The sequence below is a fragment of the Heteronotia binoei genome, chromosome 10 (assembly GCF_032191835.1).
Source record: "Heteronotia binoei isolate CCM8104 ecotype False Entrance Well chromosome 10, APGP_CSIRO_Hbin_v1, whole genome shotgun sequence".
NCBI lineage: Eukaryota > Metazoa > Chordata > Lepidosauria > Squamata > Gekkonidae > Heteronotia > Heteronotia binoei.
This window is the reverse complement of record NC_083232.1, coordinates 25364031-25390297: the sequence shown is the minus strand read 5'-3', so window position 1 is coordinate 25390297 and position 26267 is coordinate 25364031. Positions and strand designations below refer to the sequence as shown.

The following is a 26267-nucleotide window of genomic DNA, read 5'->3' as shown; positions in this document are numbered from 1 at the left end:
TAATAGAGCTCGTGTCGTCAGTGCGTGTTAAATCTCTCCCCTTTGAACAAACATCAATCAAATCATTAATGTATAGTACACGACTTTATAAGCCTAATGTATAAAAATGCAATTCAAAGAAACGAGAGCCAAGTAACGGGCCCAGGGGATTCCGGAGGTAATAGGCAAGCGATCGAATTCTCGTCCTAGAAATATGACTCGGAGATGATGATAAGAACTCACGCTGTGCAACATTTGTGTTAAGCACGGCAAGGTTTCCGAATGCCCTTGCATCTTGACAGCTCGAAGCAAATGAATGGTGCCAGTTCCTTCCTGAAATCATCTTCTGTGATGCTCTATACCTTTAAGTATATTGCCCTTCTCTGTTCATACATGTAGTTGGTGCGATCATGACAAGCAAAGAAAAGAAGGGGGAGACGTTAATTTCAATTCTGTGAAGGGGGAATTAATTATGGAACAATTCCAATTTTTATTGGAGGTTCCTGTGGAGGTAGCAGTGCAGTGATGAAAACATAGTCCCTGTCCACTATATAAATATGCACACATACATAGAGGGGGACCTGCCAGGATGTGCAAGGAAAGGATACCTCATATTCCCTCATGTTAGATTCACTGGTATGATATAGCCAGGAATCTGTATTATGCAGCATTGTGCACAAGGCTTACATCCAGCAGCAACTTCTTCGAATTGCGTATGCTAGGAAAGTTACAGAGTTACGTGGAGCCATTCATCAGTTTCAAACTAAAAAGAGGGGATTTTTTATAGAAAATTGGATACGGAGCAGAGGTCCATCCGTGGCTATTAGTCACAGCGTGTTGTTGGAACACTCTGCCTGGGACAGGGATGCTCTTGGTGCTTGGGAGGGGCAACAGTGGGAGGGCTTCTGGTGTCCTGGCCCCACTGATGGACCTCCTGATGGCACCTGGGTCTTTTTGGCCACTGTGTGACACAGAGCATTGGACTGGATGGGCCATTTGCCTGATCCAATATGGCTTCTCTTATATTCTCTTATGTTCTTAAGAGCCCTTTAGTTAGTTACAGCGCTTTCTTTGTAGCAGGAACGCCTTTGCATATTAGGCCACACACCCCTAATGTAGCCAATCTTTCTGGAGCTTACAGTAGACTCTGCACTAAGAGCCCTGCAAGCTCCAGGATTGGCTACACCAGGGCTGTGTGGCTTAATATGCAAAGGAGTTCCTGCTACAAAAAAGGCTCAGGTTAGCTACATTCTAGTTAGGATAAGTTGAGAGATGGGGATAGAATCTATCTAACTAGCTATGGTGGATGCAGATGTAGAATGCATGCCTTGCACACATGATGCCAAAGATAGAGGGCATACTACTCTTCTTGGTGTATGTGCTGGAGAGAGAGAGAGAGAAATAGAGAGAGGGAGGGAGGGAGCGAGGGAGGGAGGGAGCGAGGGAGGGGAGGAAAGGAAGGAAGGAAGGAAGGAAGAAAGAAAGAAAGAAAGAAAGTCTTGTCCCTAAGAATAGCATTCTACCTCAAAGAGATAGTTTCAGCTAACAGGAAGGAAAGGATGTTCTCTCTGCATTCTGACCTCTCTATCTGTTTCTAAATCTACAGTGCTGCCTCTAAAGTCTGAGGGGGGAGACAGCATGTACTCTTTCTCTTCCAACACCCCCAACCCCAGCTCTGGTTTATCTCTGCCAGCCCTGGATCCAAATTCCCCTTGCCTCCCCCTTCTGGCTGTAACTGCCACTGCTTCCTTGTCCTCTTCATTATCCCAGCCAGTCATTTCCTCCTTACAACAACCCTGTGATGTAGGTTAGGCTGAGTGTGTGTGACTGGCCTAAAGTTGTCCAGCAAAATCTACGTCCCAGTGGGGCTGCAAAGCTGGGTCTCCCAGATCCCGGTCTGATTCTTTAACCACTACACTGACTCTCACTGCTGAAAATGGGATGCATTGCTAAAAGAATGCTGTAGCAGGAGTAAACCCTGGAAAATGGTGTTGATAAAAATTTTGGGGTTTGCTTCTCACCAGGGAAAAGTGAAATCAAAATGACGATACTTGAATCTGGCTACTCTCCAAGATGGCTAAAAGTGACCTCTCCTTTCAGAGTCTAGATCCCAATGCTCAGAACTGGGCGAGGGGGCAGAAGGTGACAGCTTCCATGCCCTGTTTGCAGGCCCTCCAGGGCCACTGGTTGGCTTCTCTGTGGCAAAGATGTTGGACCCAACAGACCGCTGGTTGCCCTCTGTGTGACAAAGATGCTGGACCCGATGGACCACTGGTTGGATCTGACAGGGCTCTGTGAACTGAACCGGTGAGCCTCTGAAATTTGGTCTCTTTGCCGGTTCCAATATTTGCAGCCCTCCTTCCTTTTGTTTAAGTGAAGCAACTACCTTGTTAACGTGAAGAAACTGTCCTTCGTGCTGCATCACAGGGCCCAGTTATTCATCTCTTCCACGCACAGTGTTATTATCCCACACACCACTCAGCTGATCTCTGGAGACTGTGGCAGCCATCTATGGTCCAGGGAGAGGCGGTGGTGATGGACTGGACCTCCAGTGCTGTCAAGAATGTTTCCCTGCGTCCCAGAGGCCGTTTCCAATGCAACCGCTGAAGCATTCCTTCAGCAGCTGGCCTTGTGCTGTGTGCTGTATAGATTAATCAATACGACTTTTCCTTCCTCCCCTCCAGCCTCGCTGGCTATGCGTATAAATCAGATCAAGGAATATGGGATTATACATTGTTGCGATGTTTTAAGTTTCCAGTAACAAGGGGTGGGGGGAGAAACTAGGTTTAACTGGAGGTGTGATTCTAGCGAATGGAGTCTTGGATTCTCAAATCTCTGCAAGGCAATGGTTCCATTGTTTCCATTCATTTGCAGTTTGCTGGCTGGTGTGAGTCTTCTGAGTCCATCCTTCCACATCCACAAGTATGTGAGACAGTTTCCATTAAACGCACACAAGAGGGTCGTATTTGGCTGCCTATTTTAATGCTTGCCCAAAGTATCACAATGCTCAGGAGAGCTCACAAGATTCTCTGCTGCTGAATTCCTCGTATCATTTTGATTTGCCCTTTCACTGCATGACCCATTGCAACAGATGGGCCCTCCTTCCCCTCTCCCCCATCCTCATATGGCCACCTACAAGATGATTCTTTAATATTTATGCCTTGCTTAATGCAGGGCCAGATCTGGGGGGGGGGGGCAGAGGGGGATGCTTGCCCCGGGTGCCGACAGAGGGGGGGGGCACCAAATTGGACATGGAGTCCATTGTATTCTATGGGACCATAAGACAAAATGGCCCAAAAGGGGGCATCATTTTTTAATCCCCCCCCCTCTCAAAAAACATGTAGATCCGGTCCTGGCTTAATGTGCTGCCAAAAGACCCAGAAGTTTGTCGTCCGTGCCGCCTGGGGACAGTGGCTGATCTCAGAGCCAGCGTTTCATGCTTCCGCCCTTCCCGACACCATGCGCAACCTCTGGGAACGGTGCATGATTGAAGTGTTCCTCTTACCAACCACAAATGAAAGGTCATCGAAAAACAAAATAACCATTTGAATCTGCATTCAAATAAGATTTCTTGGTTAAAATTTAAAAAAAATGTATCTAGTGACACAAATGGAGGAATGGAATGCCCACGTGCCCGTAATCAGAGAAACAGTGTTGGCATCAAGCCCCTGCTGAATCCAATTTTGAGTGAATTCAGAGAAGAAGAAGAAGAAGAAGAAGATTTATACCCTGCCCTTTTATCTGAATCAGAGACTCAGAGCAGCTTACAATCTCCTATATCTTCTCCCCCCACAACAGACACCCTGTGGGGTGGGTTGGACTGAGAGGGCTCTCACAGCAGCTGCCCTTTCAAGGACAACTCCTGCCAGAGCTCTGGCTGACCCAAGGCCATTCCAGCAGCTGCAAGTGGAGGAGTGGGGAATCAGACCCGGTTCTCCTACATAAGAGTCTGCACACTTAACCACTACACCAAACTAGCTCTCAGAGCGGTGAGATTCGTAGTGCCAAAGGTTGTGTAATTGCAATGGATTGTAGGAAGCATCTGCTCTGGGAGCAACCTGGGCAACTAGTATCAGTATAGCAATTGTTATTGTTCATAAACTACCTAGAATTGCACAGTTTTCTATTACCATTTGGAATAACTGCAAGCTGTAGTTGGAAAGGTAAATATCAGTTGGCTCAGAGGCTTAGTGAGGGCAGCAAGCCAAGCAGAATGATGCCATTTTGTTTTCAGTAACTGTTCTACCCAAATGGGACAACAGAAGGAGGCTTGACTTCCATGCCCTGCATATAGGCCACCATGAGAAACAGGATTTCTCCTTGGTTGGATCCAGCACGGCTCTTACATTTTGCCCTGGGGCGGAACCTGTGTTCATATCTCATTTATTTCAGTAGCAAGAAGACCATTCCTATAAGCTATCCTCCTTTCAATGGAGCATTCTTCCTAGGAATCCTTAGGAATGTTGCAAATTGAAGAAGGAACGAAAAGGAACAAATTAAACCCCGTTGATAATGGAATGGAGCCAGCATGAAAACCACTCTCTAATAATGTTCAGGCTTTATTGACATCTTGCAGCCTGCCTGAATGCTTCCTCCCGGCGCTTGCCAAAATTAGATAAGAACAGCTGATCCGGGGGTGTTTGCTACACACTCCTTTTCCATACCAGTGTGTTTTATCATATGATGACCACAGTCCACATGCTCTGAAACAATAACAAACAGTGTTTCAGCATTCTAAGGAGACATTGCTCTCTGATCAGATGATATCCAGTTACTCTAAACAAATTGAACCAAAGTGCTTTCTTCTTCTTCTCCTCCTCCTCCTCCTCTTCTTCTTCTTCTTCCTCTCTAGTTGCTATGCTTTTTGACAAAGTATGGGCATCTTGGTGTTTGGTGTAGTGGTTAAGCACTTGAACTCTTATCTGGGAGAATCAGGTTTGATTCCCCATTCCTCCACTTGCAGCTTCTGAAATGGCCTTGAGTCAGCCATAGCTCTTGTAGGAGTTGTCCTTGAAAGGGCAGCTGCTGTGAGAGCCCTCTCAGCCCCACCCACCTCACAGGGTGTCTGTTGTGGGGGGAGAAGATATAGGAGATTGTAAGTCGCTCTGAGTCTCTGATTCAGAGAGAAGGGTGGGGTATAAATCTGCAATTCTTCTTCTTCTTCTTCATGCCATCAAGTCACAACTGTCTTATGGCAACCTAGTAGGGTTTTCGAGGCAAGAGACAATCAAAGGTAGTTTGAAGTGTGGGTGGACAGAGGTGGACGTCTGCCATTTTCTCATGGAGGATTTTGCCATTGCTCTAATAAAACACCTTCGAACATTAAATGCTGGGAACGCAGCAAAAGGGAATTTCCAAGAGGCATCTGGTTAAGCAGGGTTTCTCCAATCAAGCAAGAGTTTTCTTATAGTGTATCCCTAACAATGAGTTGCAAGAGGGAGAAATGTGATATCGACGCAATAAGATGCTATGGTATGGAACGTGAGCCAGGCTATGTGAACATCTGGGGAGCAGTAATATTTTAAATTATCATTAGTTTTGGAAAATCTGCATTACTGAGTCCTGACTAACATGATCATCCCAGACTTGGAGCTATAAAATCTTTATAGCCTCTTTTCCTTGTCACGTTTTCTCCCTATGCACTCACTTTTGTTTAACACGAAACAGCTTTAAAAATGCCACTTTCCTCCCAGGTCAAAAGTGTTTACAAAAGCAACATCTTTTCTTGCAATGATCTTTTACTACATCATTAACTCCCTTGATAACAAGTTGCCAGCAAGCAAGTTAGGGGGGAGGTGATGGGGAAGTTAGCACAACTTTCTGGTATGAGAACAAGAAAGGACTGAGGAAATAGAGATGGGTAGCTTGGCCAACATGTACATTGGCATGGTCTTGGGGCCCACAAAATGAGGCTCAGAAATTTTACCAGGTTTTTTTTAGTTCAGTTTTTCACCAGGGTTGTTCAGAAGCAGGAGCTCATTAGCATATTAGCCACACCCCCTGAAACCAAGCCATCCAGAACTGTGTTCCTGTGCATGACTGCTAAAAAAAAAAAATCCTTGTTCAGAGCCAATTATTTGTGTTTGTCTGAAACAGTCTGCCAATTTCTTTCTTTCTTTCTTTCTTTCTTTCTTTCTTTCTTTCTTTCTTTCTTTCTTTCTTTCTTTCTTTCTTTCTTTCTTTCGTCGTCTGTCTGTCTGTCACAGCTGACTTATGATGTCGCTGTAGGGATTTCAAGGCAAGAGATATACAGAGGTGGCTTGCTGTCGTCTGCTTCCGCATCACAACCCTGGTATTCCTTGGAGGTCTCCCATCCAAAGACTAGCCAGGGCCAACCCTACTTAGGTTCTGGAATATGAAGAGTTCAGGCTAGCCTGGACTATCCAGGCCACAGCAATTTACTAATTCCTATTTAAATGAGAATATTGTCTCCTTTGTAAAACGTAAACCACATTTTTGGAACAATGTTAGATTCTGCCAAAATGGTGGAAACACACTGAAAACTGGACATTTAGCATGGAAGCATTCTCAAGGTTCATTCACCTACCAGTGTTCTGATCAGGATGGGAAAATGATTATCTCCAACAACCCAAAGAGCCTTTGTTTTCTCAGTCTAATTTAGATCTACATAAAGAGTTGTCCTATATAAGGGATAAGGAAAGCATTTTTATTTTGCTTTTCAACATTTCCATATGCTGGCCCTTTGACATATGCATGCAACATTGCATCTGAATGATTCCTATGTCATGCTGGGACATTCAATTTTGGTGCTCCAGCCATATGTATCATCTGCTATCCACCACATATTCTTGGCTGCTATATTGTGTGAAAAATGCACATGCAACTTTGGTGTGTGCAAATGTGTTTCTAGCATTTTGTTTTCAGGTACCAAAGGTATACATGCATGGGAAACATGGGGAACACATGTACTGGGAATGCTCTTGAGTAGCACACATTCAGCAATTACATCTGGTTACAAACATAAGGACATGAGAGCTGCTATGTTGGATCAAGCCAATGGCCCATCCAGTCCAACATTCTGTCACACAGCGGCCAAAAAACCCAGGTGCCATCAGGAGGTCCATGGTTGGAGTGCCAATATTGTATATCAAAATAGGCTTTATGTCTTGAAGGTTATCATGATTGCCACCCAACAAACCTAAGTAAACTGGTAGGATAGCAAAGACCAGGGCTTTTTTGTAGCAGGAACTTGTTTGCATATTAGGCCACACACCCCTGATGTAGCCAATCCTCCAAGAGCTTACAGGGCTCTTAGTCTAGGGCCTACTGTAAGCTCCAGGAGGATTGGCTACATCAGGGGTGTGTGGCCTAATATGCAAACGAGTTCCTGCTACAAAAAAAGCACTGGCAAAGGAACATCTTTCAAATTCCCCTCCTCAGTACTGCAATATTGTCAGGGTTATGTGAGATCTGTTGCATTTGGTAATGCCCTGGCACTTCTATCAAATCCCGAGTAGATCTCTGGAATGGAGAAATGGCTTGAGCTTGAGCTGTTGACACTGAGCTGTTGACACTTCTAAATGCTTTCTCCAGCTGGTGTAATTTACTGAAGCCCCTCCAATAAGGTGGAAAAAAATTCAGGACTGGCTTTGCTTTGGGAAAGAAATTTTTTGGGGAACAAGCAGATGAGCCTTAGCAAACACATTGATATGTACCACGGTTTCCATAGATGCCACACTGAGGTCACTGGCCTATTGAATCCTTGCTTTCTGTTCTGCCACTGATGCCCCTTTCTGTCTTTTTTCATGAACCCTGTGCTTCTTCTGTCCATAAAGCTGTTGACATGCATCTAATCATACATAGATTTTATACTGCTCCAACCCACTGAATGCCCCACATTTCATAACTGAAGATCATTAGACCCTCACAAATAGCCTAGAAATCAAAGCTGGAGTATGTGGTGTGAGGTGGGAATCAACAGAAATCAATTCTTCCTCTTCTGCAAATGGAAATGCTGTTCCATCAGAGGAACTTTGTCCTTTTTTTCCTGGCAGAATTGTTTTTCCTTTTAACAGCCTACTAATGAAAGGAAGCATGAAGTCGTTTGTACCTGAGGAGCCCATCTGCACATAACTTTGTTTGGGAATAAGATGTTCTTAACAGAAGAATATTAATTAGTAGCAGTCTTTGTATTCCCTGGTTCCATTTCTCTGCAAGCCACCCATGCCCAAAGTTGAACTTACAAGGGACATCAAATGGGGAGAAAGCCAAACCACAACAAACAGCCTTTGTCCATCCAAACTTAAGATGTAATTTCAGGGGCTTGGCTTTCTCTCATGCCAAAGCATGTATTCTCTTTTGCACTCCCTCTCTCCCGCTTCCAGTTTGGCACTAAAGTTCTGACCGGGCAGTAGGAGGTATTGTGTGCATTGGCAGCTGTGGTTAATGAGTTCACTGAAGGAGGTCAGGAAGCTTGAACCGGCTCACCAGAAGACATTACAGAGGTAGTGGGATGCAGATGATGGGCGGAGGAGGAAATATAAACCTCACAGATCAGATGAAACAGTTGCTTAGAAGCAGGGGTGGAATTCTAGCGGGAGCTCCTTTGCATATTAGGCCACACACCCCTGATATAGCCAATCCTCCAAGAGTTTATAAAAAAGAGCCTCGTAAGCTCCAGGAGGATTGGCTACATCAGGGGTGTGTGGCCTAATATGCAAAGGAGCTCCTGCTAGAATTCCACCCCTGCTTAGAAGAACTATTTATACCATGAAGTTTAAAGTATTTAGAACTGCCCTGTAGACCATTAGCAGTTTCTTTAAAGACTAAAACCAAAGAAAATAGGATTATTTATGATTAAAGGGATCCCTACCACTAGATCTGAGGTTTCCAGGTTCCCCCCGGTCACGGTCAGGGTATGGGGGTAGCGTTGCCAGATCTATGTTGGGAGACTCTTGAAGATTTGGAGGTGGAGCCTGGGGAGGACAGGGGCCTTGGTATCATACAGTGCCATGGAGTCTGTCTTCCAAAACATCCATTTTCTTGAAAGGAACTGACTCTGTAGTCTGGAGATGAGCTACAGTTCTGGGAGATCTCCAGGTCCCACCTGAAGGTTGGCATCCGTAAAAGAGCTCTTCTTTTAATATAAAAACTAACTCATTTGGTTGAATTCAGGACTTTTTTTCTGGGGGAATGTGACAGAGCAGAGTTCTGGAACCTCTTTGTGAAAACAAAATTCTCAAAAAATATTTAAAAGTTCATGAGGGGCACCCATGTGTTTCTCCTTCATTTTCCTCTTGAGAGTTCCGGCACCTTTTTCCAGAAAGAAGAAGAAAAAGAAGCCCTGATTGAATTCATGGTAAAGTTATTTTTTAATTTTTTTTAACCCTTTTCTAAGCCACTTACCTGACTCCCCCTACCTGCTGGTGCCTCCATGCCTTTTTTCTCCCCCTGCCCCTCCACATCAGAACCTCCACCTTGCTGATATAATCATGACTGTACTCAGTCAGGCATACTGCAGAGGGGATGCTATGGAGCCAATGTTAAGGACAGAAGGTGAAGAAGATGTAGCCAATCAAAACTGCAAAGCATAGAATAGGCCACTGAAGGCAAAATCAGCGGACATGCACTTTGGTATAAAGAGTGTCAAAAAGAGAGGCTGCTTCTCATTCTATTCCACTTCCCCCTTCCAGGAGCCAGCAACATCCTTTCCTTAGGAGCCGCAACCTGCCAAAGACAGATGACAGCCAGTGGGAAGAAGAAAAAGTGACAGCAGCTCACCAAAAGGTTCCTTGATGTCACTGTGGTGACAGAGAAGTTGACGGGGGTAAGGTCAGGGACTCTGCCCACCATTTTAACCAGTCAATACAGGCTCTAACAGCCGTTGCTTGAATGGCACTGAGAAGGACTTTTTCCTTGCTGGGACCCTGCCCAGAGTAGCCTGGTGGATGTAGGTTTTTCACCTTTTCAGCACTGTCTTCATTTGTCAGCTGCCCTGTCTTGGCTGGCCACTAGTATGATGAGTTAAAATGTGGGAAATCAAATCAAATGTAAACATAATCTAATAAATGTTCATAACTTAACTATTTCAAAAAATCGGCCTCTTCCCAGCTGGACTGGCAACGTCAGTTATAGGCTGGGGGCCGCTCTTTGCCCTCCCGGAAGGAGGGAGGCTGGCTTCGGCTTCCTGACCATCCGGGAGTCTCAGGATGGGCGTGGTGTCAGGCCTATAAAGCCCCAGCCCTGGCCCCACCCGTGTGGCGCAGTTCTTTCGGGTTATCGGCCCACCCACCCGCCCTACGCAGTACAGGTTTTTACCGGTCGCCTTATTAGGGGCCAGGTAGGAATTTTTTTCATTTTCACAGAATTGGCCTATGTGAATTTGTTTTTTGCCTACCTTGTACTGCTTGATAGTGTAGGAAGTTTGGGGAGAAGTTTGGTAGTTTTGGTCGCTTGGCAGGATAAGGTATTGGGTGCAGTCTTTTCAGGGGAGCACCTATGGTTCGGTACCAGTGGGTGCAGGTGGTCTGTATGAATGGTAGATGGGCTTTACGGCTCAATGCTGGGAGTGCAGATCACGACGAAGCCTCGCAGGGGCGGATCTTTCCTGAGCGATGGATGCCGGCCACGGTGGAGGCGGAGTTTGGGCCTGGCCGCTCAGCACTACTCAGATGATATTGGGATCGTGCTGGGGGCAGGGTGGCTCGCCTTTCTAGGAGAAGGCGGGGTCCTGTGTTTTGACCCCAGGGCTTGTCCTGTTAGGCCTATACCTCTTGCCATTCTAGTTCGTTCAAGTTATGTTTCAATAAAGCAGCCTGGTTTTATCCACACACTGTGTCAGCCTCTTCATTCTGACTGGGGGGGGGGGGGGCAAAGTCGCCCAAGAGGTGTTTTGCAGCATGGATGAAAATGGTCATTAAAAGCTGTGAGCAGTTTTGGTTCAACTCCAATGATGATTTATGTATTCTGTTGTTCCATTAGCAGATTCAGTGCTTTACAGAATACAAAAAGGGGGGAGGGAGAGCAGATCCCTCAATAAGGAGCATCCTTTGTAAATGCTGAAAAAATATGGAAGAAGAGAGAAAGGAGAACAAAGAGTACAAAACAGCAGCGAAAGAGGAAGACGAATCACAGAGGCGAGAGACATTAAGGATATCTGGGCACAAACCAGCTTTGTTTCGATTCGAGACAAAAACCGATATTAGTCTTTACAACAGAATTTCAGTTGAACAGATAACAAGTAGTTAACACAGAAGTTTCCAAAGGGGAACAATCCAGAAATATGCGTGAACAAGGCTATTTCTCCATGGAAAGGTACAAGATTGTACGTGCAAGCAATAAAAGCTCAATTGTTTTCTACATTTCTCATTATTACATTGAAACTCATCTGGTACTTATTAGGCAATAAAGGGAATCAACCCTAAAAGCTTCTCGCCATTTACAGATTCACAGGTAAGAGTCCGCACACTTAACCACTACACCAAACTGGCTCTCCCAGAGAAAATGGGATATAAAACCAACCCTTCTTCTTAAATAGCTGGTGTTATTTAAATGCACCTAACTTATACAAAGCAGACAGACAACCCAGGGTACCTTTGCAAAGATTGGCATTAGTGGTTGTGAAACTTGCGAGAGAATGTTGCAAAGAATTACCAGGCTTAAGACTTTGTTTTCCTCCAGTGTTTAAATACTTCAGCACTAGGAAAATACCATAAATAGCTCAGGTGAGATTACATAGACAGAGATTCTGAAGTTTTGACACTGGAGACAAAAGACACAACCCACAGCGATATTATGGAAGCTTTATCTAATGAATAGGGGCTTGACAAGACTCATGCCCATCTACCATACTATTTAATGGAGTGCGTGCAGGAGAAGTTCTCGGTGGATTTTGCCCAATCTGTGTAAGCACAGCTAAACAAAGAAGACCTCTTTGATTCACAATGAGATAATGCTGGCTGTAGCAATATTTAACAATGGATCAAACCATGATTAAGTTGCTTTCTACTGGCGGTGACTAAGGACCACTTTGCTTCATTGGGAATAGGTTCCTACTGCATGGGGAGCACATGCTTCAGCTGGGTCTTCAGTGTAAAGACCCAGTGTAAAGACTTCAGTATATGTTCCCCTAGGCAAGAAGATAAAATTTCAAAGCTTGTTGAGGCTTAGCACCATAGGAACCAATGCAAATATCTATGGGGGATCTTTGTGGCTGTTGATGCACATGGGAAAGGCTGCAGGGAATTAAAGTGCTCTCTGGTTGACTCATGGAGGAATAAGCCATGGCAGGAGGAAGCAACTACTGCTAGCCCTTCAGATTTTACTCATTCAAAATGTGGTCTAAGATACCATATCAGATTTCAGTAGGATAGGAGGGGAAAGATTCTAGCTGAGGAGGTATGGTTCAGTGGTAAGGTTCAAAACTGCATTCTTAGATGCGCTCTGGATAAAATTAGGAACGGCAGAGGGTTAGATTCCTGTAATTGCTTCTCACTAAATTGAATCCTATGACTCTCCTCCACCAGGTTTTCCACCACTTTCCTAACAGAGAAGACTTGGTCGAAGAAACTCTCCACTGAGGAGAGACTTGGAAAAGGAGATAAGAATCAATTGATGATGCATGTATTAACTGCAGCAAAATTTGGTACTCCCTTTTATTAGAACAAAGCGTGATCTCCACCAAGGAAGAATAATTGTGCAGGGTCTAGGGTTGGATCCAGCTGGCTTTTTCCCTAGTAAAGAATGGAAGATGGATTCCCTTTTGACTAACCAAAAAGCATAGTTATGGCTGCTAGTTGGGAATCATGGGACCTGCATGGGCAAAATCCATGTATAATGGTACCATAGCAGTGATTGAGCAAAAAAATACCTGGATGGAACTAACCCTGTAGGTGGTTGCATGAAAGCCATATTATTGTTTTGCGCAACATTGGTTTCTCTTCATCACATGTTGGTGTGATAAATGGAGTGATAATGTAAGAGAATATACTTTATGTTCTCCTTGTAAGTAAACCTAGCCCCAACATAACAGAATAGACAGCATCCATTTATAAAAAAAACAACCATTACAAACATTCAGAGATAAAGATGAAAACTGCTATGCCTAAATATATCTTCTTTTTTTGTTGTTGTTTTTTGCCACTTGGAGGATGTGGGGGGAAATAAAGCTGAAAATAGAAACCATCAACATTGTTTTCAACAAAAGGGAGATTTGTTAGTTTGTTAATTAGAAGAAGAAGAAGATAATGATGATATTGGATTTATATCCTGCCCTATACTCTGAATCTCAAAGTGGTCATAATCTCCTTTATCTCCCCAAAGGCACCCTGTGAGGTAGGTAAGGCTGAGAGAGCGCTTACAGCAGCTGCCCTTTCAAGGACAACACCTACAAGAGCTATGCCAGACTCAAGGCAATTCCAGCAGCTGCAAGTGGAGGAGTGGGGAATCAAAGCCGGTTCTCCCAGATAAGAGTCCGCTCACTTAACCACTACACCAGAGGTGGCCAACGGTAGCTCTCCAGATGTTTTTTGCCTACAACTCCCATCAGCCCCAGCCATTGGCCACCCCTGCACTACACCAAACAGAAAAAAACCCAGAGTAAAATAACAGGGTTGGATCCCAAAGATAAATTCTATCAATGGACTTGGCAACCCTAGCCACATGTCAGAGGTCTGATGAAGGGATCAGAGATTCGTTTTGGGCATTCGATGAAATTGCTGAGCAGACAGGTTAAAACGGATAAAAGGAAGTACTTCTTCACCCAAAGGGTGATTAACATGTGGAATTCACTGCCACAGGAGGTGGTGGCGGCCACAAGTATAGCCACCTTCAAGAAGGGTTTAGATAAAAATATGGAGCACAGGTCCATCAGTGGCTATTAGCCACAGTGTATGTGTGTATATAAATTTTTTTGCCACTGTGTGACACAGAGTGTTGGACTTGATGGGCCGTTGGCCTGATCCAACATGGCTTCTCTTATGTTCTTATGGACACAATATTGAACAAACATAATTATCAAAGAGGGTGTCTTCGGGTTGACTCTGAAGATATGAAAGATATGAAATCAAATTTACCTTTCCTGTTGTTGCCCCCCCACTCCAGTGTTTGTGTTTAGGACACAGTGGTTCCAAAAACATGATGCTTCCATTTAGTCATGACAGATAATAGCCTTTGATGGTCTGTTCTGCTATAACTTTGCCTAAGCCCCTTTTAAAGCCAAATAAACTAGCAGCCATAACTACACCACACAGAAGCATGGCCAAATTGTCTTATAGAGGCTGGTCATGTTAGCCTGTTGCACCACAAATGAAAACTAGTTGTGATCCTTAAGATGCGATAGCACTCCTGAAAATGTATCAGTCAGTTTTTTTTTTTTCCAGGTGAGCCACTGGACTCAAACTTTGTTCTATTGACTTTTTTTTTTTGTCTTGCATAGTCCTAAATTTACCTCTCCTGCTGTGCTTTATGGTTCGACATGCTGTTCTATGACCCTTCAAACATCGGTCTTGAAAATAAGTGGGCTGATGATTCGACTTGACAAGGGGGTGGAAACACAGGCTGCAATTCTGAATAGGAAGTCCATTAAGGTCAAATAATTTGCCTTGTCTCCTAATTAAATCAGGCATGTGTAGGAGGCCATTTGTTAAAGGCCATAAACTAGCTGCAACTTCAGTGGACCTGCCTTAATGCTAAATGAGGGAAATGAATGATATATTTAACTAAAGATGAAAAACAAGATCAGTATCATCAAGCCTCAATTGCATTAGTTTCTACAGGAGCTAGGATGTAACCCACACAGGAGAGGATATGCATATACTCATTGATTGCATCCTCCTGTTTTGTTGTGCTTTGGTATGAAATTCTTCTCTGGGAGGGGGAGCAGTATTAGTGGGATGCAAAGAGTATAAACCAGAAGGAAATTGGCAAAACTGGGTCTTTCTAACATTTTTGGGGCCGCGTGTTGGGTTGCCTATCCCCAGGTAGGGGCAGGGGATCCCCCGGTTTGGAGGCCCACCCACAGCTTCAGGGTCATAAGAAAGCAGGGGGGAGGGAAATTTCTGCTGGGTGCTCCGTTATTCCCTAAGAAGAATGATTCCCATAGGGCAGGGGTGGCCAACGGTAGCTCTCCAGATGTTTTTGCCTACAACTCCCATCAGCCTCAGCCATTGGCCATGCTGGGTAAAAAACATCTGGAGAGCTATCGTTGGCCACCCCTGCCATAGGGTATAATGAAAAATTGATCCATGGATTTCTGGGGCTCTGAGGGGGGGCTGTTTTTTGAGATAGACACACTAAATTTTCAGCATAGCATCTGATGCCTTTCCCAAAAATATTGTCATGTTTCAAAACGTTTGGACTGGGAGGTCCAGTTCTATGAGCCCCAAAAGAACATGCCCCTATCCTTCATTATTTCAAATGGAGGGAAGGCATTTAAAAGGTGTGCGGTTCCTTTAAATGTGATTGCCAAACTCCCTTTGGAGTTCAATTATGCTTGTCACAGCCTTGTTCCTGGCTCTACCCCCAATATCTCCTGGCTCCACCCCCAAAGTCCCCAGATATTTCTTGAACTGGACTTGGCAACCCTAGCCACGTGTCAGAGGTCTGGTGAAAGGATTGGAGATCCATTTTGGACACAATATTGAACAAACATCATTATCAAAGAGGGAGTCTTTGGGCTGACTCTGAAGATATGAAAGCAAATTATTCATGGACTGCAAAGGAACTGCAGACCCATGCCAGGGTGATAAGATGATGACTCTCAAGAACACAGTCACCCTGCTCAATAGGGATCCAGAAATCAATTGCCCAGACCAACCAAGTGATGACCCTGAGCCAACCAAGAAGGCACTTCACCAAGTGCCCAAGTCTGCACATTCATGCATTTCCCCTAAGCATAGACAGCATAGAGAGCATTTGACCATACCAAAGTGGCAACATTTTAAGAGAACCACTCCTCATTGAGTAGGGAGGTTTGAGACCATCTTCTTGACCTACACAAATATCTAGGATGCAGTCCTGTTGCTAAAAACATATTGTTTACCTTCAGACTACTTGCAATCCTCCATATCCTTTCTCTGGCTGACTCCCTACTTTCCCTTGATGTTTGAATCTTCATCTGGCAGAAGCTAGACCCTTGGCACCAAGTCACTGAACTTCCTTATTCAGGATTGCCTCCTTGTGGTTCCACTGAGTTTCCAAGGGCACAGCCTTTCCTAGAGGCTTCGAACAACCAAGTAGTGCAACTGATGTCCTCAGTAATAATTTTAGCTGTGTTGCTCCAAAGTGCATTGTTAGGTTGGATCCAAGCTGAGTTAGTGTGAGCTAGCTCACAATTTTTTAGCCTCCAGCTCACACATTTTTGTCTTAGCTGAAGGAAAATGGCCCTGGAACAACCTAATTTATGCAGTTGCTCACAACTTTAATGCCAGTAGCTCACAAAGTAGAATTTTTGCTCACAAGACTCCACAGCTTAGAGGGAACGTTGGTTGGATCTAGACAATTTTTTTTCATCCCATATTGCCCATTTTCTTTTCTTTTCTGCCCATACAGTCACTTACAACTAAAAGGGAATATTAAAGGGAGGGGGGAGGCATAGAGGATCAGTTCTTCCTTTAAATCAACAGAAAAGCTGGTTGGAAACAACCCATCGATTTCAGCACAAACACAACCCTCCACTTCCACAGCTTAGGGTCCTTTGGTTTCTTCTGAACATTGATCGAGAGGGTTTTGAAGAGTCAACAATTTCTGGAGCTACATTAGCCTACGGCCCAATCTGTCTACAGAGTTCAGAGCACTCTGCTGACCTTGCGGAAACCCGTCAATAGATCTCCTTCACGGGCATTCTGAAAATGTATGCCGAGTGGCAAATAGCCAGAGTTACATAAGAGGAAGTCACTCCTGGTTACAAGGTTACTTGGTGTCATCAACCACACGTTATCATCATGCGGTTGTCAGCCTCCTAGAGTTTGTCTACTGTTCATGTGCAATCTCTTGTGTTAAGCTGAGCAGTGACTAAGATGGCCCACTCTGGGTTGGGAAATCCCTGGAGACTTGGAGGGCAGGGTTTGGTGAGGGGAAGGCCCACACCAGGGTACCATGCTATAGAGACCTAGGACAATCAGTGGGCTGTGGAACAAAATCCAAGTCCAGTGGCATCTTTATGACCCAAAAAGTTTTATTCAAGGTGTAAGCTTTGTGTGGATGCGCACGTCTTCAGGTACAATGAAATGGAAGTTACCAGTTCATACATATAAGTAGAGTGTGAGCAGCAACTTAGCACCCAACATAATGAAGATGTTTAACAGATGCAAGGATCAGACAGGAATAACAAGCATAGTTTATAAGGATGCCACACCGCTTTTTGGGGTTTAATTCCAGAGGTAAACATATTCTGCTAACAGGCATTTAGGGGTGGATTGGAGGCATCAAAAAGAGGTGTCCCAAATTGGGCTGGCTTAAAAAGTGCCATCCCTCCACATGCTCCCCAGTGAGGTGGCCCTATCCCGTCTGCGAGGTGACTTGGTGCAATCAAATGGGGGGGGGGGACCTCAGAAGTCAGACCATTCTTCTTCTCCCCCAAAGAGTTAAGCACTCAAGTGCTCCTGGAAGTTTTTATGGGAAAAAACAGAAGTGGGTTGGATGGCTTGGCGGGTTCACACTGCCAAGGTGCCTCGCTTGGGTGCTTCTCTGTCCAGATGCCAAGGAGACGACTGGCATGCAGCTCAAATATTTGCTACCATTTAGACAATGGTAGCTTTTTGAGCTGCTCTGAGGATGCTGGAGGACGGAGTGAATATGGGATGGGGACGGGTGGCAGATGTTAGTGTTTGTAAGGATTTTTTGGGTCAGCTTCCGAAGCGTCTCTGAGTCGGCCCAAACTGCCCGTCTGTTATCACCCCTCGTGAAGCAAATTGATATTTCAGAATTGGAGATTGATATGTAAATATACCCTTCTTAATCGTGGAATGTTGAGAGCAATTAACTGATATCCTGTTATTATGCTCCATTCCTCTCCTCTCAAGCATGGACAGCATCTAACAGCATCCTTTTCTTTAAGATGCGGTGATTGGTTGTGCAGTGTTATGTCTCCCTTGTCATCAGACCAGAGAAATATATCCCAACCTACCATTCCAAATTACATTACATTCTACTATTCATTGCATTATATTACAATCACTATTCCAATCTACTATTCCAACTAAGAAAAACAATAAAATAAAAATGCCCCTTCTTGGTGAGAATACAGATTTAAGGCTGAACGAGATTAACGTATATAGTGAGATGAAAACAATATCCCTGTTAAATTCTGTTCCAAGTGTTGTAATAACTCAGCAATTTCCCTTTCCATTTTGTTCCTGAAATTCCTTTGCAATAAAACAGCTACTTTGAAGTCACCTATTTAATGTTCTGGAAGGCTGAAGTGTTCTCCTACAGGTTTTCAGTGTTGTGATTCTTAATGTCAGATTTGTGTCCATTTATCCTTTGACATAGGGTTTGTCCTGTTTGCCCTATATAGAGAACTGAAGGGCATTGTTGGCATTTAATGGTAGTTGATGTTGTTAGGTCCAGTGATTGTGTTGTCTGGGTGCATATGTCAGCAAAGCTGGTATCTAGGTTTATTGCAAGCTCTGGTACCAGTATCCATGTTCAAGTTAGATTTTGTATTATTGTTGTTGAGGAGTTGTTTAAACTTGAGGGGCTGTCTGTGTGCAAGCAGAGGTTTGCCCCTTTCCACTCGTGAAAGAGAACTGTCATTAATTAGTACCATTTGTAAGTCATCGATGTTGAACTGTTTTGATTTGAGAACTTATATGACTACTAGCAGTGTTCTGTTATTATCTCTTTGGGGCCTGCCTTCTTTCTCTGGGTATCATTCTGGCTTTGTTAATCTGTTTATTGACTTCATCCAGTGGATATTTTAGTTCCAGAAAGTTTTGTTGTAGATCCCTCAGGTGAGAATCTGTCTCATCTGTACGATTGGAAAAAAAATGTGCTTGTAGCATAGAGCTTGAGTGTATTACAATGGATTGTTCAGTATGTTTAGGATGGTAGCTGGATGCATGTAGATATGCTTGTTGATCAGTTGGTTTCCAGTATAAGGCGGTATCTATGTGTACTTGTTCAGTGGTGTCTAGAAAATGTATTTCTTGCATAGATTGATTCATCGGAAGGTTGATAGCAGGGTGAAAGTCGTTGAATGCCTGGTGGAATATGTCCAGAGCTTCTTTACCATGTGTCTGTGTAATTGGGCTTACAAATTCTGTAAGTTTCCCAACATCGTTCGAACCTGGTGTCAACTGAGCCTTTGTAGGCATCCTTCCCCCCACCCCAAGAACTTGAGTGAAAACATCTCTCACCTTTTCTCTGCAGCTGTTTCCCAAGACACCTCTCTAGATACAGGCAATTTTTCAACTCTCTTTTTAGGCCTTGCATGCAAATGCCTCTCTGCCATGTCCCTACAGACATGTTCTGTCATGATATTCCCCAAATCTCAGTGAGAAAGCGGTGCTGTGCCAAGGTGCATGTACATGCAGGCGAGGAATGTAATAAATTACAAAGTGCCAAAGGGAGAAGGGAAAAAAAGAAACACAGAAGGGAAGAGAAGACAAATATTTTTCTATAGGAGTACACACACACACTGCCAGAAGGTAAAATCTTTCAAAACTATGCTTGCTTTACTGTAAATGCGGTAACATGGGAAAACGAATAACATACTTTTGGGGTAGTTAAAAGAATATAGCGAAATGTCTTCAAATCAGCATCGGGGGTTAACTCTCATTAACTTGTATGTCATGTTTTGACCAGAAAAGGTTATGGCAATTATTGAGGTACTGACCTTTTGGCTCCTGTTCACACAGTAAAAAGCTCCCTGGGTTTGGAATCCGAGAATTCTGAAATCTTAATTAGGTCTGTTATTCCACAGGAGGAAGAGGTAATCTTCAGGGGATCTAAGAGTTAGCCTACATATCAGCTGTAGGGCTCGTAGCAGTGTGAAAGGAAGGGAGTTCTGAAAGGATAAAAGAAGGAGAAGAAACTAGAATGGCCTGCTTTTGACAGGAAACTGAACTCAGCCAGACAGGAGCCAAAGTATCATTTCTCAATCTCATACAATCTCATGAGATGCAAGATGGGGGGGAAAAACCTATATTTTTGAAATAGGCTTGCCAAGTCCCATTCAAGAACTATCTGAGGACTTTGGGGGTGGAGCCAGGAGACGTTGGAGGTGGAGCCAGGAGCAAGCTTGTGACAAGCATAATTGAACTCCAAAGGGAGTTCTGGCCATCAAATTTATAGGGACTGTACATCTTTTAAATGCCTTCCCTCCATTGGAAATAATGAAGGATAGGGGCACCTTGTTTTGGGGCTCATAGAATTGAACCCCCTGGTCCAATCCTTTTGAAACCTGGAGGGTCTTTTGAGGAGAGGCATTGGATGCTATGCTGCAAATTTGGTGTTTCTACCTCAAAAAACAGCCCCCCCCCCAGTTCCCAGATAACTGTGTAGGCTTCCCAACCCCCCCCCCCCCGCCCTGGCGGGGCCCCCCGAATTTGCAGCCTCCTGCCCCGCTCTCCAAAAATCCGGAAGCGGGGGGGGGGGAGAGAATATGCGTGAAGGCATCATATCGTTGTAGAGCTCCTGCAGGTTTAGAAACCTGCAAACAGTTTTTAAAATGTGTGCCCCTTTAAGGCTGCACAGGAAACAGGAAGGGCTTCATGGGAAAGGGTCAGTAACAGTTTCCATGGAGAATGGCCCCTCCCTTTCTTCTGCTTTCGTTTTCACAGCTAGCAAAGTTCTGCTGGAAGGAGACCAAGTAAGTATTTGTGCGTGTGAGAGAGGGAGGGGGCAGGGGATTCCCTGGTATGGAGGCCCTCCCCCCCTTTAGAAAGCGTGGTGGGGGGGGGAGGGAAATGTCTACTGGGCACGCTATTATCCCTATGGAGAACGATTCCCATAGGGAATAATAGGGAATTGATCTGTGGGTATTGGGGGCCTTGGGGGGGGCTATTTTTTGAGGTAGAGGCACCAAACCTTTAGTATAGCATCTAGTGCCTCTCCCCAAAATACCCTCCAAGTTTCAAAACGATTGGACCAGAGGGTCCAATTCTATGAGCCCCAAAAGATGGTGCCCCTATCTTTCATTATTTCCTATGGAAGGAAGGCATTTAAAAGATGTGAGGTCCCTTGAAATGTGATGGCCAAAACTCCCTTTGGAGTTCAATTATGCTTGTCACACCCTGGCTCCACCCCAATGTCTCCTGGCTCCACCCCCAAAATCCCCAGATATTTCTTGAATTGGACTTGGCAACCGTAGATTGGCAACCCTATTTTGAAACAACATAAAAATATGGTAATGGTTTATAATACAGAAGGCTTCAACCCCAAATCCTTCATATTTTAGCCTTTTCACAACTCTTTCTCCCTGCTTCTATCTCTGTCTTTTCAAACTCTAAACTTATGTTTCTTCAGATACCCTCTTCATATATACACACACCTGTTTCCCCACTTTGCTGAGCCAAGAAGCAAAGATGTTGCCTTTTTCAAGCCCTGATAGGTTCTTGAAAAATAAAACGATCTAGACAGCAAGAGCTGGATTGAGTAATCTGCTTGCTTGGGTGGGGCTGTGGCTCAGTGGTAGAGTTTAAGCTTGGTGTGCAGAAGGTCCCAGGTTCAGTTCCCAGGATCTCCTGTTAAAAGGGGATATGAAAGAGCTTGAGACCCTGGTGGGCAACTGCCAGTCTGAGTAGACATTACTGACCTTGATGGACCAAGGGTTTGATTCAGTGTAAGGCAACTTCATAAGTTCTCACATGACTGCAAGTCTTTCTCACATGCCTTTCTTCTCATTTGTCTCTTACAAACCTGGGAAAGATTCAGGTAGGTAGCCATGTTGGTCTGAAACAGTATGCATGCACATGAAAGCTTACACCCAGAATAAAGATTTGTTGGTCTTAAAGGTGCCACTGGACCTAGGCCTGGAAAGCAGTAAGGAAGGGCAGTAAGGAAAGTGTCATGATCCTGGACCTAGCGAGGCCTGCAGGTCCCAGAGAAGCCTGCTTAGGTGTTACTGGGAAAAGCCTACATTTCCCAGGATCTCCTCTGTCCCTTTGATTGGGTAGCAAGGGGTTTGGAGGGAAACAGGCTCAGAGAGGGGTGGGGCCTGGGAAGAGAATATAAAGACCAAGCCCAGGAAGGGGGTGTTCTTTCCCTGGAAGGCTGAGCTGGAGGTAGGCTTTGCCTGAAGAGCTTAAGCAGGGGAAAGCTCCCTCACCTAAGGAAAGGTGTGAGTGCTGGTTAGTAGTTTAGGGACTGTAAGTTCAGACGCCTAAGGAAAGGAGTGAGTGCTGGTTAGTAGTTTAGGGACTGTAAGTTCAGATGTGTTAGGACTTTTGTTTATTTTCCCTTCACCCTTTTACTGTTTCATGCACCTTGTTAATTTATATTGCACTAAAATAAACCTTTTTTGTTGTTGTTCACTCTGCCTGGTCCTCACACCCATTATTTGGCCTAGATAAGGGAGGCCTGAAGGGCTTGGGGGGTACTCTGGGCCTTCTCTAGGGGAACCCTAACCCAGAGTGGTGGCAGCAATTCGGTAAGACTCTCCTGAGTAGGCTTCCCAAATCCCCCGCCTGGGCGGGGGACCCCCGATTTGGAGCCTCCCCCCCCGCTTGCCAAAAATCTGGAAAGCGGGGGGGAATGGCGGCCCTTCCCACCTGCCGGAGACAAGAGGAGCCGAGTGTGAGTGGGCCTCTGGCTGGGTTGGCTGCGCGCTGGCGGGGTGAGCTGGAGCTGGATGCTCCTTCTCGGAGCCCTTTTCTTTCTGGTGGTTGCCGCGCAGCTTCCCCTCCCGCGAGTCCTGCCTCAGCCCAGCTGGCTGGGGGCTCTTCCGCGCCCTGTTGGTGGAGCGCCGACTGTCCCCGAAGGGAGGGAGGGAAGCGCGCATGTCCTGCCCCTTCACTAAAACTGTTCTTCGTCGGCTGGATGTCGCAGAAGACTACAAGTCCCATGCCGCTTTGCACTCTCTCTCTGCGGCCGGCAGTGGCCGGGTCGGAGCGAGTCTTGGGGGCGTCGTGTTGGCTTTTGGCGCAAGAGGCACGGGACTTGTAAGAGGTGGCGAGCGTTGGGTCGCTGTGACACCCGAGCGCCCCCCGTCTTCGCCTCTTCCCTTTCGTGCATCCCTCAGGTGCCTCTTCTCCAACAGTTCTCCAGCCGAAGGTGATGAGGCAGGGGTGGGCGGGCATCGGCAATGGCTGAGACTGTGGTGGACACCAGGCACCTTATCACCAAGCCGCAGAACCTGAACGAAATGACATTTTAAAAGGTATGCTGTCCCTTTAAATGTGATTACCAGAACTCCCTTGGAGTTCAATTATGCTTGTCACACCCTTGTTCCTGGCTCCTCCCCCAAAGTCTCCTGGCTCCACCCCCAAAGTCCCCAGATATTTCTTTAATTGGATTTGGCAACCCTACCCCTGAGTCGTGACAGAAAGTAACAGTCATTGCCTATGAACATGGACTGCTTCTGTGCCACTGGATCCAAGTGGTTCTAGCAGTGCTGGTGGGGGGCGTGGCTTGGCTCAGACACAGCTAGTGGCAACTCAAGGCTGGTAACAGATGACTTGTGTAGCCTACATCCAGGAGTCAGCCAAGACCTTGCAATGAGCTGGCACCCACTCCAAGCAACCACTTGGGCATCTAGGCAGAGAACTGGAGGTGGCGTCATCATTATCATCATCATCATCATCATGGCTTTTTTTGTAGCAGGAGCTCCTTTGCATATTAGGCCACACACACCTGATGTAGCCAATCCTCCAAGAGCTTACAGGGCTCTTAGTACAGGGCCTACTGTAAGCTCCAGGAGGATTGGCTACATCAGGGATGTGTGGCCTAAGATGCAAAGGAGTTCCTGCTACAAAAAAAGCCCTGATCATCAATCATCACAATGATAGCCTGACTTGAGGGGCTACAAAATGAATGATGGGAAATCACATTACGCATTATGGGAGATCCTTGATGCCGCTGCAGCGTAGCAGTTCTACAATAATTAAAGGGCATTACGGCACTCACAAAAGTCAGTAGCAGCCAGGCTGGCATACCATAAGAGGACTTCCAAGTATAGTCAGTGATGAGTGAAATCAGGCCATGATAAAATGATGAGCAAATATCCATGCTGTGCTCCTCTTAACCTGCATCTATAGTGACCGCCTCTCCGAGTCAGCATCATGGATTTTTCAGGGTTATTTCTAACTACAGCAGGCTGACTTTTAACCCTATATAAGGAAAGACTCTGCAGGGAAAAAGGATTTACTCATTGCATAGCAATGGGCTCTATTGCATTCCTGCAAGTTACACATTACACATTCATTGACGGAACAAAGAATGTTGATTGCATAATGGAGTTCTCACTGCATTCAAATTATTTTTGTGCAACTATTTTTTTTTTTAATCTGCATGACACAATCTCTCTGAGCCTCCTAGCCCATATTTTAAGCACCTGGCAAATAAGAGATTGCATGCCATGCTATGAAACCAGATGCCTACCGAGATTTATGAAATCAGCATGAAAGATCTTGTGTCTGCATAGTCATTTCTTCATACGGGTCAGTCCTGGAACATTGAAAGGTGACTATGGCTGGCCTGAGATCACAGGCCAGGTCAAACTTTGAAGATGGTAAAATAGTAATCAGAATGATCCATAATCAGTTTGCATCATAAACTTGTGGCATTTAATGAATACTCACTGGGGCTTTTCCTCACATGGTATGCAGTCAAGTTCCATCACATACATAGATAGTATATATAGCAGCAATTATGCACATTCACAAATGTTATCATTAGGGCTACACTGAATGTTTTTTAATGCCAGTGACATTTGTCTAGCCATCATGGAATGGGACATTCTGTTTCCCCAAGCTGCTGCAGCCTACTGGACCCCCTTCCATTGTAGGGAAAAAGTGGATGTGTGCAGTGGAAGCAGTTGCCACCTCCTCTTACACAAACAAAAATGTCATCCCATGGGATTGCATCGTTTTATACATGCCAGTCTGTGAATGGGGAGGGGTTAAGTGGCTAGCCCTGTGAGTCTGTATTTTAAAAAAAGCCAGATTGTTAACTGCTACTGTGCTATAGCGCAATAATGTTGTAACAGTATATTGCTACTAAAAAAAAAATGGTAAAGGTAGTCCCCTGTGCAAGCACCAGTCGTTTTTGACTCTGGGGTGATGTTGCTTTCACAACGTTTTCATGACAGACTTTTTATGGGGTGGTTTGCCATTGCCTTCCCCAGTCATCTACACTTTCCCCCCCCAGCAAGCTGGGTACTCATTTTACCGACCTCGGAAGGATGGAAGGCTGAGTCAGCCTGGAGCCGGCTACCTGAACCAGCTTCCGCTGGGATCAAACTCAGGTCATGAGCAGAGGGCTCCGACTGCAGTACTGCAGCTTTACCACTCTGCTCCACAGGGCTCTTATTGCTACTACCTACCTTAATTCTCAGCTTACTTGCTTGCTTTTTTAAAAAGAAAATCTCTAGCCCTTTTCCAAGCAATATTGAGTGAAAGCTGTCAAGGCTCTTCTGAGGCCTAAAGGAGTCCTTGAAAGTAGAACAGCATCATCAGCATAAAAGAGCACTACTATATGTTTGTTACCTAGCTTTGGTGGGTGGCATTCTGGTTTATTTATATATGACACCTGCAATGGAGGCATTGAATCTTTAGTCCATGTGATATTTGACTGTGAGGCTTATAATGATCACCGTGAAGTACTCCCATTTTCCACAGCCATACCTTTTACCAGTAGCCAAAAATTGCAACTCCTTAAGAATCTTCTTGATGATAACCCTGAGGTTACATACAAATTAGCAAAATTTGGCTGGCTTGCCACAAGAATAAGGAAAACTCTAATAATTCAGTTAGGAAATGGCTAAATATCTTTTGCCAATTTTTTTTGTTGTAACTGCCATGTTCTGTTATATTTGTAGTCTTACAACAGTATTTTATGCCTTTTATGTACGATTTTATGGTCATTCAGTTTTAATTTTGCATGATTTTACTGTTTTAACTGCTGGCTTAGGCTGTGAATAAAATAAACTAACTCTAGCCCTTTTCATTGTGAAAAAAAATCTATTGTTCAGTTCATGCATATCCAAAATAGAAACTAAACTAGGGTTGCCAAGTCCAATTAAAGAAAAATCTGGGGACTTTGGGGGCGGAGCCAGGAGACATTGGGGGTGGAGCCAAGAGACATTGGGGGTGGAGCCAGGAACAAGGGTGTGACAAGCATAGTTGAACTCCAAGGGAGTTCTGGCCATCATTTAAAGGGACAGCACACCT

At 44.9% G+C, this 26267-nt stretch overlaps 1 protein-coding gene across 1 annotated transcript in view; it reads left to right on the top strand.

Moving 5' to 3' along the window:
* Window positions 1-22877: 22877 nt before the first annotated feature.
* LOC132578362 (testicular haploid expressed gene protein-like) overlaps window positions 22878-26267 on the top strand; it is a 161221-nt gene continuing 157831 nt past the window's right edge. The window contains exon 1 of the mRNA XM_060248307.1: window positions 22878-23039. Within this exon, the coding sequence (XP_060104290.1) occupies window positions 22878-23039 (162 nt within the window). The remainder of the gene's footprint in view (window positions 23040-26267) is intronic.